The sequence below is a fragment of the Seriola aureovittata genome, chromosome 23 (assembly GCF_021018895.1).
Source record: "Seriola aureovittata isolate HTS-2021-v1 ecotype China chromosome 23, ASM2101889v1, whole genome shotgun sequence".
NCBI lineage: Eukaryota > Metazoa > Chordata > Actinopteri > Carangiformes > Carangidae > Seriola > Seriola aureovittata.
Window position 1 is genome coordinate 2471007 of NC_079386.1, and position 13472 is coordinate 2484478.

Sequence of the window (13472 nt, forward strand, 5' to 3'; positions counted from 1 at the left end):
GTATATGGGTATGTTAATCATTATTATGTTTTATCTTATTGGGTTAGTTTCTATGAGATTATAGTTAGAATAAAATGTACTATTACTATTTTTCATTTGCTTTAAATTTTTCTTGCCAACATATAATCATCAGCTGCTGTGTAAGGCTAATACACTAGATTATAGCTGTTTTATTTAAGGCTAATGTACATTATTATAGCTGTTATATTTCAGACTAATGTAAATTATTATAGCTGTTATATTTCAGGCTAATATGCACGATTATAGCTGTTTTATTTAAGGCTAATGTACATTATTATAGCTGTTATATTTAAGGTTAATACAAATGATTATAACTGTTATATTTGTGGTTAATCTACATTATTATAGCTGTTATATTTAAGGTTAATACACATGATTATAGCTGTTATATTTAAGGTTAATAAACATGATTATAGCTGTTATATTTAAGGTTAATGTACATGATTATAGCTGTTATACTTCAGACTAATAAACATGATTATAGCTGTTATATTTAAGGTTAATACACATGATTATACCTGTTTTATTTCAGGCTAATAAACATGATTATAGCTGTTATATTTAAGGTTAATGTACATGATTATAGCTGTTATACTTCAGGCTAATACACATGATGATAGCTGTTATATTTAAAGTTAATACACATGATTATAGCTATTATATTAGTGGCTAATGCACTCGATTATAACTGTTTTATTTAAGGCTAATGTACATGAATATAGCTGTTATATTTAAGGTTAATACGCATGAGTATAGCTGTTATATTTAAAGCAAATTCACATGATTATAGTTGTTATATTTAAGGCTAATAAACATGATTATAGCTGTTATATTTAAGGCAAATTTACATGATTAAAGTTGTTATATTTAAGGCTAATAAATATGATTATAGCTGTTATATTTAAGGCTAATACACATTATTATAGCCGTTATATTTAAGGCTAATAAACATGATTATAGCTGTTATATTCAACGCTTATTCACATGATTATAGCTGTTATATTTGAAGCTAAAAAACATTATTATAGCTGTTATATTCATACATGCGTGTAGCATGTTCGTAATGACGTATTTTAAACTAATAAATGAAATAACCTATTTGATTACTGTTGTGCCAGATTAGAGAGAGAATCAGCTCTAACATTTTGATACTGATCGGATCAATAATCTATAACTGATCGATCTGTGTGTGTTATAGACGGTGGAGCTGTGGCAGTAGACGCTGAACTGCTGAGTCAGCAGGTTTCCTCTGAGCTGCTGCTGGACTCAATAGAACCTGAATGATCCGGTTCAGACTGAATGACGAGGCTGGTTCTTTTTAACGGTGAATTTCTGACCGTACTGAGACTGAGTGGAGGTCGGGGTGGGCCGGGGTCTGTGGGGAGGGGGCTGTGTCTGGGGGAGTGTCCGCTGCCTTAACTTACTCAGTATCTGTTCAAAGCCTTTGTACAGAAATATAAAACAATAGGTGAAATGTTAAGGTTAGTGTGTCGTTAGTCTGTATAGAGAAGCGACTTAAAGCGGTCTGTGTCTGTGTTTCTACCCGGAGCAGCAGCAGCAGCAGCACTAACACAGTTTGAACAGCCTTTGTCTCTAACTCTCTTCAACACAGCCTCATGACTTAAAACAGTAAATCCACCACAAACACTTCACTCTCTCATCTACGACTAAAACCTGCGAAAAACCTCATTACTACACCATGAATATTAAATTAAAATCATAAAAAGTTGAGTATCTGACACACAGTAAAAATATATAAATATTTAAACAATGTTTCTTACCCTCCGAAGATAAAAAGGTCCAGAAGACACACGGTGCTGAGATAATCCAGGTCTCGCAGTAATTATGAAGAGAAATTAATTGGTGGGTAAATGTATTTGAAGCCGGACTCTCATTCTGTGTCAGTGGAGGATTTGAAAGTGGCGCCAACCGCTCTGCTCCTCGGCTCCACACACACACACACCGTCACACACACAAAAAATAAATAGAAATTCAAACGCGCGCGTAGCAATATTTCACCCGTACCAAAATGTGCCTGTTGATCAGCACGATCGATCCCCGCCGTCAGTTTTCAATAATATGGCTCCTGTGATTTTTATTTATTTTTTATGTTAAATTAAAATAACCGTCACAGGCTTTTCTGGGCCGCGGTGCAGGTCGGGATATTGTGCAAGGCGGTTGTGTTTTGAATTTCTAACCGGCCAGAGAGAGGAGGGCAGTGTCTCCCCCTGCAGGGTGTGTGTGTGTGTGTGTGTGTGTGTGTGTGTGTGTGAGTGTGTGTGTGTGTGTGTGTGTGTGTGTGTGTGTGTGTGTGTGTGTGTGTGTGTGTGTGTGTGTGTGTGTGTGTGTGTAGTTAAAACTGATAAGAAATTTGAACAAAAAACTGTTTCAAACATGAAATTTAAAGTGCGAATCAAAACTATTGTAACTATGTGGTAACTATTGTAACAATAGGGCCATAGTAGGTTGCTGGTCCTGAATGAGGTTTTTATAGATGAGGGTTTTGCTACAGCTTCCTGTTATTTTATTTGATCCTTAGTGACTAAATGTCTTATTTTTATGCAATGGATGCATAAAAGGAAACTATAGCTGCAAATGAAGAAGCTAGGTTCATGTACATTATATAATGTTACATTTATTTTGTTGATTAAATATGACCTCACACCTCTAAACATAATTATATTGGCCAAAATGTAACAAGATTGTTGGTCACAGGTTTTTGATTCCTCAGATCTGACCTGACCTCACAGTGTCCTCAGTGCTACTGCCCTGATTATACAGTGGTAACTGAATCAGCTGATAGTATTTTAATCAGTCTATACATGCAGAAAGTGCTAATATTAATGTTTTCATTATATTAGAACAATTTCTCAATTTACACTGTTTTTATAGTTTTTAAAAATGGTTTTATTAGTAAATTCTTGAATACTCTGAGTGCCTCCTTCATATGCACCAGCAGAGGGAGCCAGAAACAGAAGTGGCCTACAAAATTGAATGATAGTTAATGCAGATTCAACAGGTACAGGTACAGGTCATAAGTGTGGAGTGTTCCTGTTTCGCATTATGTTTGTGGTAAATACACAATGCAAAGTCATACTTATACAGACAAGCAGATAAAGTACTTCATACCACAGAGGAATGCTGTCTTTGGAACCTAATGTGTAACAGATATAACACACTGCACTGCAGCATTCATTATCAGAGCTGCTCTAATCCTCCATCATGTATTATTACAATGTAACAACAGTCATCAAAAGCTGTGGATGGAGCTGAATTCTATTCAACCTTCCGGTCCTTAAAGTAGACAATGAGCTGCCATGAAAACATTATTTCAAACCATCACTGTACTTTCCACTGTGATATTCATCACACTTTATAACCTTCAGAGTTCATCATTCCTACAAACTTCATGAGTTACTGTGATCTGTCACGCTGCAATTCAACAGTCTGCAGAGAAAAATAAAAAACTAATTGAAAAGAATCCACACTATTGTCAAAGCAGATTGTACAAAGTTTACTATGCAACTATAATATTTCAAGAACAAATGGTTTGCTCATTATTGATTATATACACTATACAACAATCACCAATAATAATTATCCACCTAACTGTATTTAATCCTACACTGAATGCTCTGTTAACAGTTGAAAGCAGAAGTTGTGATCCTGTGATTCTCTGGTTGTCTGAGGACAGGGTCGTTAACATTACACAGTCCAGAAGAAAGATTCTCAACCGCTCCTTTTCTAGTTTATTGTTGGCAGTGTGTTTTTTATGCCTCGACCAGATGGTGCCAAGAAACAGAACAGAAACAGTAGCTGGTTCAGAATTGAGAAACATCATACAGTAACCTGTATATGGTTCCAGTTAGAGAATAATGATCCTCAACAGCTTTAGTGCAGAATGTATAGTGAGACCGCTGTAACAGCTGGTACCTGGTGGTTTGTGCGGAAAGAGTGCTATAATGTAGCTGTAATATAACATAACTCATACCTCTGGACAATGTTCTGAGATACGACAGTGATAGGATAAATGAGAAGCTCCCAAAGGGCTGCACAGTGGGTCTGTGGCTCACAGCAACACCAGGGTCTGGATTCAGACCTCTGTCCTGTACTTTCCATGTTGTAGGTGACGTAGGTTTCCTCTGTGTACTCCAGTGTTCCTCAGCTGTCCAAATCACGTAGACTGCACACTTGGTATTTGCTGCTGTTTCAGCCTGCTTTGCTGCACTGAGGAGTTGGTAGGTGGAGGCCAACAGAAATATCTGCTGCTGGGCCATTAAGACAAAACATTCAGAGCAGATGTTCACTTCACACTGGCAGCCGTCCCAAAGCTGTCTGACATGTTTTGTCAGGTTTGCAAGCTAGTCATCAATACATCCACAAGCTGCCCTGAGAACGGCTAACAGTTCCTAAAATCATGTCCTGTTTCCTGTCTCTACTTTTCATTTATGGTTCTCAGAGGGTTGAATCCTAATGACTTTGGTGATGATCCACTGATTTGTCCTCAAACAAACAACCTACAGGTAAAATTTAACTTGTCCAACACTTTAGGTTTAAGTCAAATCAAGATTTATTTGAGTGCATTATCACACTTAAGGTGAATCATATTTACAAAAAACAATATTAGCAGGAGTACTAACATTGTATGCTGCATCAATACACCATTAAGATAAGACAGGAGCTGTGTCTCAGTTCAGGGGCCTCCCATTTCAAAGGTTCCTTTAAATGTAGCAGCGAAATGCGTCCTTTGTTTTCCCAGGCAACGGATGTGGCCCAATCTATCCCAAGATTCATCACTATCATCGATGGATTATATGATCACTACGGAATCAATTTTCAAAACTCTCTAGCTCGGACCACCTCATTTTAGTTTAGCCATGACAGTTGACAATGGCTAAAGGCCTTCGTAGACCGCGTCCTTCGAAGGATATGACCCCTGAATTGAGACACAGAAAGTGAAACAGTAATAACTACAAAACTGGTGACAATGTTAATTATAAAATGATAAAACAATGAAGATTAAAAATGGTAAAATCTAGGATGAAGGTTACAGATGTGGTGAACCAGTCAAATAAGCTGCAGTCGGTTCTACATAATGTGTTTCCAATGAAGAAGCTTTCTAAGGCAAGAGGGAAGACTTAAGGTCAAGGCCACTGCAGAAAATGAACAGAATGAAGAGTATTTACAGGTGTAACTGGTGTACTGAGATCTAAAAGGCAGAGTTTTTTTTTTACATCTGCTCTGACGCTGGCAGTAGAGATGGATTGAGGCTGGTAAAAAGTGATCAAATTTTCTGTTTAGGTTTTTGACAGATGACTGGGGCTGTACAAGAGAAAAACACAAAAAACGCTGAAGTCTGGAATAAGTGAAGGCATGAATCAAAATTCAGTCAGTTTTGTCTTCGTTGGTGGTTAAATCTATATTGATAGCAGAGTGTAAGGGTTTAAAGTTGTTCTGAATGGCTACATTTGAAGGTGGCGTGAAAAGCCTTCCGTCATTGACAGGAGCAAGGCATGATGAGTCGCACAAACAGGGATAATGAAGCACACTTTTCAGTCTCTCTGTTGAAGGGATTCATAGTGTAGCTGTACACACAAATATTAACTGAATTAATCATGTGAAGAATGAACAAAAACAGAGATTCAAACCCTTCATACATCAGGTTCAGGGAGTGATAAAAACTGTCAGAAGCAGCCCGACAAACCCTGACATCACAGAGGTGTGAGGGGAGGGGCTTCAGATGCTGATCTGCCAAGCACTTCCTGTCAAACAAGTGGTTCAAATGACCATACCATCATCACATCATATGATCATCACTGTGTTTGGTAGAAAAATATTTGAAGACTGAATGGCAGTGAAAACCTATCTCATAACTGTGAATCATCAGTGAATGGGGGCAGGCAGTGCCTCTACCAAATGAGCAAAAATATGATTCCTGGTAATTCCAAGGTTGTCTTATTACATATTGTGTGTTCTTGTTAGTGTTAGCCATGAGTATGCCTAGAGTCAGCAGTTTTATCTAGAGTTGAAGGTTGTGTAACCATGCTGTCACTGAGGCTGGTGATTAGTCAGTAAGTCTGACTGCTCATTAGACCACAATTTCTTTTTCTGTTTCTACACTTGTTAAATACCAAAGATATGACGTGCAAGTGTGAAGGCTTTGGAGCAGGTTAAAAGTTGGGCTGAGTTATGAAAGTAAAGTAACTAATGTAACACATTACTTTTGTAATTAGTTAAGTAATATAATAATTTTTCCAATGAGTAATTAGTTAGAGTTTTGAAGTAACTTGCCCAACACTGATTGTCAGATTGTCTAACAGAGTCTGAAACTTTTAGCCTGCCATCATTGACAGGGCGAGGCATAATTACTTGCACAAACAGGGATAATGGTGCAGACATGAACTCACACGATCACTTAACAACAGCAACTGGCAAGGTGTACAAAGTTGTGAGAGTATGCAGGCTCTGTCTTTTCATACTTCACAGGATTACTTCTGTTAAACACTGTGAGCGCTTTCACAGAGAGACTGAAAATGTACCCATATGCCCATCTGAGCAGTCAGTGTGTCTCACCCTCGCCTTTTGATTGTAGCCATTTGAACAGGGTTTTTTCCTCTAGATCTGGTTGGATGACATTTAGACAGAAGTTAGGGATCCCAGTGTAACACACATCATAAATATACACCACAACACAATAAGAGATTCACCTGGATGAGGTGTTACATTTGCATTCATCTTGCATTTACCAACCAGGTAACTTTAAAACATTAGAAATAAGAAGGTCATTTTGAATCACTGCTTTAGCTGCAGTGCTCATATTAAATATGATAATTTTTCCAGTAAAAGAAAACCTACAGTGCATTCATCTCTCATCTCTCTCTCTAAAAACATTCATTCAACTATATACCTGACTTTGGCTCTTTTCATGTATGACGGACTGTTATGAAATGCTTTATTCTCCTTATTGTCAATTCCATCGTCCATCCCTCCCTCCTCTGGATCCTCTCCTTTTCCCATCATCCTCAGGGGCAACAGAAGCCCAGCATGTTGTCTGGTATTGCTGTTTACTATCTGGCAGCAGTGAGCTCCACCCTTGTCTTTGGTCAGGAAGTAAAGGAGGGCATTGAGCCATGCGTTGAATGATGCCAAAGGCCTCGTAATCTTATAGCACATGGAGACCATGGTCATGGTGTGACAGGGGACTCTGTTAGTCACCTTCAACAGGAGGAAGATGGTTCTAGTAACATGAAAGGGGAAGAAACACAGAGCAAAGAGGAGGGTGATGGTGATAATGGTTTTGATAGATTTACGTCTGCGATTGGCGTATGGAGAGTGGGCGCCAAGAAAAATGGAAATCCCTTCATCTCTTCTCACTGGCCTTGACAGTCCATTGCTTCCTCTTCTTTCCCTCCCAACTATCACAGGGCTTGTTCTTGTTCTGTCCACTCCTTCATGTCCTCCTTCTCTTGGACCTCTGCGGGATGAGGGCCGTGAATGCAGAGTCCTGAATATGGTCAGAACAACGTGAGAGTAACACCAAGCTATTATGGAAAAGGGTACAAAAAAGCCCAGCAGGTGGAGTATGATGCCATAGGGTACATAATCAGGAAACTCCTTATCAATGGCATCGTCCCAACAGTTCTGGTACTCCTCAGTGACCCCTCCCAAGTTACCATGGCTTGCATTACCATTTATCAATGATATCTCATGGCTTGGGTTGCCAGTACTGCTTGCATTGGTGCCAGGCCCCCCAGATCTTGTCACATGACCAGTCTGAGCAAACCGGAAGATAGGGCAGGTCAGAGCAAAAACCACAATCCAAACTAGGACACAAGTGCACTTGACAGCCTTCTTGGTCTCCAGTGTGATGACTTTCATTGGGTGGCAGATACCAAGGTACCTGTGGACAGAGATGCAAGTGAGGAAGAAGATGGAACAGTAGAGGTTAAAGTAGAAGAGGAAACGGACCAGGCGGCACATGAAGTCCCCAAAGATCCAGCGGTCACGCATGATGTAACTGGCCACAAGGAATGGCAGCGACAGGCCGTACATGAAGTCCGTGGAGGCCAGGTTGACCATGTAGATCAGAGAGGCGTTCCAGCGTTTGGTCTGGCGGAAGGAACGGAAGAGGACGACAGAGTTAAGGAGGATGCTGAAGATGAAGGTGAAGGAGTAACAGATGGGGAGGAAGATGTACTTGTAGGACTCATCTATGCTGCAAGATGGAGACGTGATGGAGGGAGAAGAGGAGGGTGAGGAACTAAGGACCTCATGGAGGACTGGGACACTGATATTGGGAGGAAGCCCACCTCTGGATGACATTGTGAGGACTGAAGTAATTTTCATGTGAGGAAGGATTTGAACAAGGCTGAGACTTGTACGCCTGGGATTCTGTCAAGCTTCTTCTCTGTCATCCTCGTACTCTGCACCATCCAGTGTTAATGTTCCTGAGCTGTAGATTTTCAGATGATTTTGGATCCATGTGGGTGTTTACCTACAGATAAAGAGACAAATCAGTTATCCACCGACAGTCATTCAAGGTCTCACTTCATCTGATCAACTGAATTTCATCCTACCAATGTAAGTGCTATTTTATACAAAATAACCAGGAGGTTGTTCCATTAGTTTTGATGATTCTGTTAACTAATCATTGTAGTGGAGTTTAGTCTATAAATAGTGGAGAAAGGTGTCCCTCAAGGATCAATATTTAGTCCCCTGCTCCTCACTACATTCCATTCATTCTCCAACTGAGAACTCAAGGGTCAATATTCATGTTGATGATGCCATCACCATGCTCAGCACCATCACAAACAAACCAGATCATTAAATAATGATCTCATTACATAATGAGTGTGGAGCTTTGATGTTTCTACTCCATTCCATGCTCCCAAAGGAAATTGTATTATTGTACTGTTATCAATTATGTTTCCATTAAGACAAAACTGAAGCATTATTTATTTAGGTAGACAGCAAATTGTCTCACAAAACCCACACTGAACACTTTGCTTAAGAACTACATTTCAGATTAGAGTCTGCTCCTTATACTCAAACAAAGTTTATTTCAAAACAGAAGAAATGTATTTTGCAGTCTGCACTGGTTTATGTAGATATTACAGACTTAATTCTGATTGGCATGTGAACTATGTTGTTCAGTTCTTTCTTTATCTGCAAACCACTTGGAAACTGTAATCCATCCTTTTTATTATATTATTAGAGTATTGCAACTCTAATTCTGACATATAAGATACATACTCATACCAGGGGTATGAGATTCCAAATTACCCCAGTTTTAACATCTCCACACAGGTTGCCTGTTTGTGGATTATAATGAGCAGTATGAGACATTAATTCCAATGAGGAACTTTCATGTTCTACCTGCTGATATTTTTTAATATTTGTGATTGTTCTGTGATTTGTTCTCAGGTTTCAATGAGACCTCTTGAATAAATAATGACTAACTAACTGGGGATTTGTTAGTTGTTCTTAATCCTTAATAAAATGTAAACAGGTGAGTCATACAAACAGTTGTCATGAAGGAGAAAATTAGCTACAGAGATCAAAACTGTTTTTTGTACCAGGCTGTAAACATGTTAATTTCTGCTGTATAGTTGGACATTTTAAAAAGAGAGTCTATGGGGATTGACTCACTGTTGGAGACAGACTCTAGTGGTCATTAGAGGAACAGCAGTTGTGGTACTTCAGTGTTGGCTTTAGTTTTCAGCCCCGGAGGTTGATGCTTTGATTCAATCAGCCTCTACAGTTCCTCCATGTTTACCTGTTGATAAATTCAGTGTAATGTGCGTTTCCACAGCTGGACTTCCATCTGTACAACAACAGAGTGGTAAATTGGGATGAATGAATGAATCCTGTTGTCTCTGATGATCTGTTAAGTTTCATCATCATCAGGTCAAAACTTCAGTTTGTCCAACACTATATTTCCTAACCATCAGCCTCAGCTGTACTTTGTGTTCAATGCTAAGCTAGAAGTAACTAAACATATTACCTCATAAACACCAGCCTGCTAACATTGAGAGTATATTGATGTTAGCATCTAGCTTAAATCATCAATTGAAGTAAAAAACGCTCTACATTAGTTTTCTTTGACTGGAGAGAGGTGGTGCTTCCCTACCCCCATCTACCCCCGACTCTCTGACTGTTGACTGGGGCCTTTACACAATCTGTTTGACCTCCTGCTGTACGCTGCTGATTCTTAGTGCTTGTTTGCCTTCCTGTGTACAAGGGTATGCTGCTGATTCAGTCTCTTCTCACCCCATTAGCTCAGCAATAAGTAACCACACAACCTCAGGTGTCTCCCTCCCTCTGAACATCAGCCCTCACTCTCACTCGACTGACTGGAGACTGTCTTTACAAAAACCATCTCTAGTTGTATTTCACATGGAGGGGAGCTACAGGATCATCAAAGTCAACATGAAGTCAGTCTCCAGCTCTCAGTTCATAGGCTCACCATCAGCACACAGGCAGTGATCGTGTAAGTGTGAAGTGGGCCATCCTCAGGTTATACCAGCACCACAGAGTTTAAGTAAATAGGGGTGATGTGTCAACCAGTAACATGACATATTAACAGGAAAACACAAATACAGAGGCAAGAAACAGTGAGGGAAGCCTTTGTAATTATGAAGTTCATGATGTCCATATATTACATATATACATATATTATTCAAACATTCACAGTGTGGGCTGGAAAAGGTATGTGACTGACGCCAATTAGCTTTAGCTCAGGTGTGCTAACACCTTATCAGACCTGGAGTCAGTCAGTGAATCCAGATTGGAGATGTGTGTTAGAGACACTTTGACTTATAAAAAACACTCTGAAATTTAGAAAAACATCAGCTGATGTGAACCAGGCCTCACAGCAAAGATCTCAGTGACTGAGGATGAAGAAGAGCCGATGAGCGTGAAGCTGAAAGAGTCTCAGAGTTTAGATCTTCATCAGTCTGCAGTCAGACAAACTGTCTATAAATGGAGATGATTCAGTTCTGTGGCTCTTCTTCATAGAAGTGGACGTCCAGCTGAGATGACTCGAACAGCTCAACCAAACGGATCACTGAGGTTACCTGAGATCACAGCAGCCATGACAGGACAACCACAGGTAAAAGAGTCGTGCCTACTACTTTAGCTTGGTAAAACTAACCCTAATGGCAACAGTTAGTCAGTACTGAAATGAGCTGAACAAACAGTCAAATTCAGACGGAAATACCCCGTCTGGAATTGATGCAGAGAGGTGAGTGCATGGAAGCCACGTAGACCAACAGGGGTGTGATGGCGGTGTATTTGAGGAAATTATGGCTGAAATATGTTTTCCCAGGACAGCAGCTACAATAACAGCTGGTTTTCATTTGAAAGCGAAATGAAAAGTAAGTGATTGGTAGAAAATTGGCTGAGAGCGGGGACTGCTTTGTTGTGACATCACAAAGTTCCAGAAGAATAGAACTTTAAATTAATCACCTGAGCTGGTTCACATCTCTGCTCGTGCACATATCAGTGTTCTCCATCACTGAGATGAAGTTTGTCAAAGACCAGTTCTCCACAACGCTACTGGGAAAATGTTTGATGGACTGATGAGACACCAACACCAACATGAAAACATCTTCCCTAAGCTGCTGATGCAGCAGGACAATGGCCATAAACATAAAAAAAATCCTCCTTCTGGAGTGGTCCAGTCAGAGACCAGACCTGAATCCAGTAGAGATGCTGTGGACTGAGCAGAAGAGAGCCGCTCAGGTCTGATCAGCAGCTACAGGAAGAGCTGGTTGCAGCTTATTGGAGCCAAAGGAGGTTCAACCAGTTATTAAATCCAAGGTTCACTGACTGTTTCCACCAGAGCTGTGAATGTTTAATGGCTGTGTTCAATAAAGAGCTCAAACCAAGAGCAAAAACATTTACAACTGTTAATGGTTACTGAGACAACCTCCTCTAATGAACCATTCAGACAATCATTTCATCAGTAGTTTAGTAAATCACCTGTGTTTGCTCCTTCACTACAGATGATGACTGGTTTTAAAAGCTGCATCACCGTTTTATATTTATGATATTTTTACTACAGCTGCAGACAGACATTGACTTCTATTCATTTTTTACACAATATACGAATCTATAGGACAGTGACAGAGACAGTTTGTCCTTACAGCAAGTGTCTGAATTTCAAAAATAATCACGTTAAGTTGTAGAAACCAACTTATTTAGATTTATAGAGACAACTTTAAGTTTTCCTCTGACTTTGAATTCATTAGGTTTGAATACATCTCTACACTGATGTGTGTCAGTCCTTCCTTTAACCTGAAGTCTCTAGGTAGTGACACCTGGTTACATCTATACATGTTTACATATACGTGATGTTTAAGAAGAGTTACTGAAGTGCACGTACACACACTAACTAACAAACATTGAGTCTGTTAAAAAATTTTACACAGAGATAAATGAAACCAGCTGCTGCCTGAAAATCTCTCATGGACTTTGTTTTCTACTATTCTATTGGTTTCTATTCATTTACACCTTTCACTGTTACACAACCAGCTTTTATATAGTAATTAGGGCTGAACAATTAAACTGAATATTATTGAAATTTCAATACGACAAGTGCAATATTCAGATTACATTATTAATGTGTCACTATAACAACAGACCATAAATAAAGCATTGTGGTGCTACAGTGACGCCCTGGTCTTTAAATCATAGTCTACAGATATAAAGGAACATGAGACAGATTTGGCGTCAAAATGAAATGAATGTAAAATGAAGACCTGAGAATCCAGATCTTGTGAAAACTTACTGTTTTGTGACAGATCCCAGCTCTCTGTTTTCTGGACTGAGGCCAGATCCTCAGGTAGTTTTCCAGGAGCAGCTAACAGCTTCTGAGAAACCCCAGACCACACGGAGTCCGGCCTGATGGATCTGAATTCATATTCAGTCTCGTTCAGATCAGTTTTTAAAGTCAGTTATAAACTGATTCTGGATCTGATGTTTAAAGTGAACTGATGCTCTACTGCTGTGGAAAAAGCTCGGGACTAAAAATAACCTCTGAGGTCTGCGGAGCCGCATCAGGATTCACTGTTTGTGTACAGGGAACCTCATGAACTCATAAATACCTGCATCACTGCAATCTGCTGCCACACAGAGAGCTTACCTGTGCCGGGATGACTTCTACTCCATATGGCTCCTGTTCTGTCTCCCATCAGAATAAACCTCCAGACGGCTCCGACTGCAGAGTGCCTGGACCACAGAACCTGGTCCTGTAAAACCTTCAGGAAACATCAGCTGTGGTCAGTGATCTGGGTCGTAGCGGTCTGGATCAGTGACCTTGACAGTTGAACCACTCCAGCTTTCACCTCCTGTTGCTGCTGCTCTGAACAGTCTCACCAGTTTCTATGGTAATTCAGCCCCTCCCCCTGTCCCTCAGTGTGTCATCCAAGTCTTCCTCCCCGCTTCACCTG

At 39.8% G+C, this 13472-nt stretch overlaps 1 protein-coding gene across 3 annotated transcripts; it reads right to left on the reverse strand.

Annotated features, from left to right (window-relative positions):
- Window positions 1–4567: 4567 nt before the first annotated feature.
- si:dkey-6n21.13 (P2Y purinoceptor 3) lies at window positions 4568–13405 on the reverse strand. 3 transcript variants are annotated; one of them, XM_056369621.1, is made up of 2 exons: window positions 13166–13405; window positions 4568–8515 (listed from the first exon to the last, which is right to left on the reverse strand). In XM_056369621.1, the coding sequence occupies exon 2, from the start codon at window positions 8365–8367 to the stop codon at window positions 6913–6915; it is 1455 nt and encodes a 484-aa protein (XP_056225596.1). In that variant the 5' UTR covers window positions 8368–8515; window positions 13166–13405; the 3' UTR covers window positions 4568–6912. The 3 variants fall into 3 exon arrangements, with proteins under 3 accessions (XP_056225596.1, XP_056225597.1, XP_056225598.1); XM_056369622.1 differs by lacking the exon at window positions 13166–13405 and adding an exon at window positions 12812–12945; XM_056369623.1 differs by lacking the exon at window positions 13166–13405 and adding an exon at window positions 9670–9805.
- Window positions 13406–13472: the final 67 nt, after the last annotated feature.